The sequence below is a fragment of the Arachis ipaensis genome, chromosome B03, assembly GCF_000816755.2.
Source record: "Arachis ipaensis cultivar K30076 chromosome B03, Araip1.1, whole genome shotgun sequence".
Taxonomy (NCBI): domain Eukaryota; kingdom Viridiplantae; phylum Streptophyta; class Magnoliopsida; order Fabales; family Fabaceae; genus Arachis; species Arachis ipaensis.
Window position 1 is genome coordinate 16,164,235 of NC_029787.2, and position 3,034 is coordinate 16,167,268.

Sequence of the window (3,034 nt, forward strand, 5' to 3'; positions counted from 1 at the left end):
AAGCGACCAGATAACCATATGGATGCTATCTGTAGGCAACGAGCTTTTCCCATCTCACTGGTCTACTGATTGCATCCCACATTTCTTTGTTCTCAATTATACAAAAATATTTAAAAATTAATAATAACAAATTGAAATTCCAGAATAAAAACTTTTTGTTTTGGCTAGTTCTGCACAGCCTTTGGCAGTCTGTTTATTTAATACCCTGAACTTAGAGTGATTCTGCAAAAACTGGATTTATATAAACTTATACACTTGATACAGTATTAACTAACCTTTTGGGTACTGTTGGATCTTGATATTGTATCTTCACTCTGTGATTGTTATCCATTTTGATATCATTGGACTGTGCAATGTTTGTTTATGAACAGCATCATTATTATCATTTTCTTAAAATCTGAGTTACGTTCATCTGTCAACTATTTCCGGCACCAAGTCTATTGCTTCCGCCTGAACCTCCTATGCTTTGAATTGCTAATGGAATAAATGCGATCATGTTGAGACTGGATATTGAAAGCACGCAGTGGCAACATGACTGAAATGATTTTATTTGTTGAATAAGTAATTTAAGAAATACTTATTATGTGAAACTTGAATCGGTATTTCTTGCAAATTGTTTAGCATGGCTGAATTAATGCCATGTTTCTCTAAATTCTGTTGAGCTTTAACAAAGTTCCCCGCATTCTTAATTTTCAGAAAATAAATGCAATCAATACACAGTACGAGGAAAAACTGGCCGCACTCCGGGCCCTTCATGCTAGTCGGAGAGCCGAATTTCTTCAAAGGGAATCCCATGCGAGACAACAAAAGTACCAACAGAACATAAGGGATCCATACCCCAGCAGCGCCATGGCTGCTAGAGACCCTCAGGGTGGTTACAATACTGTTAATGCTTCAGCTGCTGGCGGAGAAGCGCAGCGAGGATATTCTGCCGAACACTTTATTCCTTACAGAGAGAGGGCTCGGTTTCTTGGTGGCTCCAGAGATCAAGGATTTGAGACTAGAAGCCAATTTCCAGGAGGGCGAGTCTATGACACCGGTTCACGCTACTACAATTGAGTTTTGACCCCAAATATTCAACTTGGATTTTCAAATGTTGAATTTTCTTGACATGAAAGCTACCTCATTGTACCTTTTTTATTACACTTGTTTGTGGAAATTAACGTTTCTTGGTAGCTAAGAATCAAAATTTGGAGAGGCACACGTTTTTATTGTCATATGGATGCACTGTCAAAGATGAATATTGTCTCTAATGCACCTTTGTGTTTGTATGATTCATAATGTACCTTGTAATCAAATGATTAAAGATTCAATAACGTATCATTGCAATTATTCACTTTGATGCACCATAACACCACCTATCACCCCCTAAGCTCCTTATATCTGTTATAACTTCGAAGTAAATGTATATAATCATAATTTATAAACCGAAAAGATAATGATATATTTAATTGGTACGTTTGATATTGACAGGATAAGGCCTTATTGTATAAGATTTAGTAAATTTTTTAGTTTAATTTTGATGTATCAGTAAATTTATTATTCATGTTAATAATAGCATCGGTGTAGTGAAAAGTACGGACATTGTATTAAGAGTATTATCATCGGCGTCGTCATAAAGTAGTGTAATACTAAAACCCTATATACAGGATACAGCTTGTCACAACCTACACATTACGGCACCTTCGAGGTTTGCAATTTATATTAAAATAAAATGATGTATTTGGAAGATACGTGATAAACTAAAATGTAATAATTGCATGAATTTTTTTTAAATAAATAAAATAAATATTTTATTTATTGAAATAGACAATTTGTAGTATTTTTATTAAAATGCATTCTATGTCATATTTTGTTTATAGGTAAACGAATTAAAGTATAAAACGATGTGAACATATCACGTTTATACACGTAATATGTAATGTTCTTATTTTATTTATAATGTAAAGGAAATACGTATGGTATTATTTGGTGGTATGTAACGCTCTTATCAATTGATTGAATTTTTGGGTGAGAATTCTCCAAAAATATCCAAACTATGTGTCATAGGTGGCTGTGAATCTTTAAAAGATGTTTTGTTAAAATATCAATGAAATTTTGCTTTCCATAATTAAAATAATATTTTTTATAAAACATCAATAACATTTTTTTATATTATTTTATTTTCTTAAATAATATATCTTAATTTATAAATTCTTAATCTTAAGTCTTAAATTATAAACTTTAAATCCTCCAAAAAATAAAAAATTTTAGAATTAAAAAGAATTATCTAATATTCACTAGAGTAAATGTCATTTCCAATTCATGATTATTTACTCAAAACATAAAGTGTTCCTCTACAACTCAAAGATTTTTAATTAGTCTCTAACCATCTAAGTAATTGGTTGCTACTAAACTAAGTGGTCCTTTTACTGGACTAAATGATTCCTAATACATCAGTAGTTCACTGTTTACAGAAGTTACTTAAACTAATTATTTGAATTGTTAGGGATCGAATAGAGATTTTTAAATTATAAAAGAGTGATTTGTTCTTCAAGCAATTGTCAAAAATTGGAGAAGATATTTATTCTATTGGGTAATTAAAAGTTAGATTCTTATACTTTTCTATAAAAAAAAATGACAATTGAGAGTATTAATTTATTTTTTATTATTTTTAATATTTAAAAAGTGAAAATTAGATGACATAAATTTATTATTACATAAGACATGTAATATCACATGAACCATGGATTTTTCAATAGTAATTTATTTTAGTTCTCAGATTATCTAAGATTCATAAACCATATGTCAACGGGCACCAAAAAAAAAATCACAAATGAAATGTTCATACACAATTAAAAGAATAGAAAATATAAATGTATGATATGTATTCATGACCTGTACATTCTTTTAATGGTGTGTTGTGAAAATAAAAGAACAACTAATGTTTTATTACAAGGTGAAATTACGCTTAGAAATGCTAGGAATTAAAATTACAAAAAAATTTATTAATTATCTGTAAAAGTAAGTCTTACAGGATTTTTGAGGTAGACTT

The 3,034-nt window shown here is 30.0% G+C and overlaps 1 protein-coding gene across 3 annotated transcripts in view; it reads left to right on the forward strand.

Annotated features, from left to right (window-relative positions):
* The window catches only part of LOC107630001, a 4,882-nt gene extending 3,538 nt beyond the window's left edge, over nucleotides 1-1,344 (forward strand). For 2 of the 3 annotated variants that reach the window (XM_016332991.2, XM_021118284.1), the window contains exon 4: nucleotides 697-1,344. In XM_016332991.2, the coding sequence (XP_016188477.1) occupies nucleotides 697-1,059 (363 nt within the window). In that variant the 3' untranslated portion in view covers nucleotides 1,060-1,344. The remainder of the gene's footprint in view (nucleotides 1-696) is intronic. The other variant, XM_016332992.2, reaches the window with a different exon arrangement.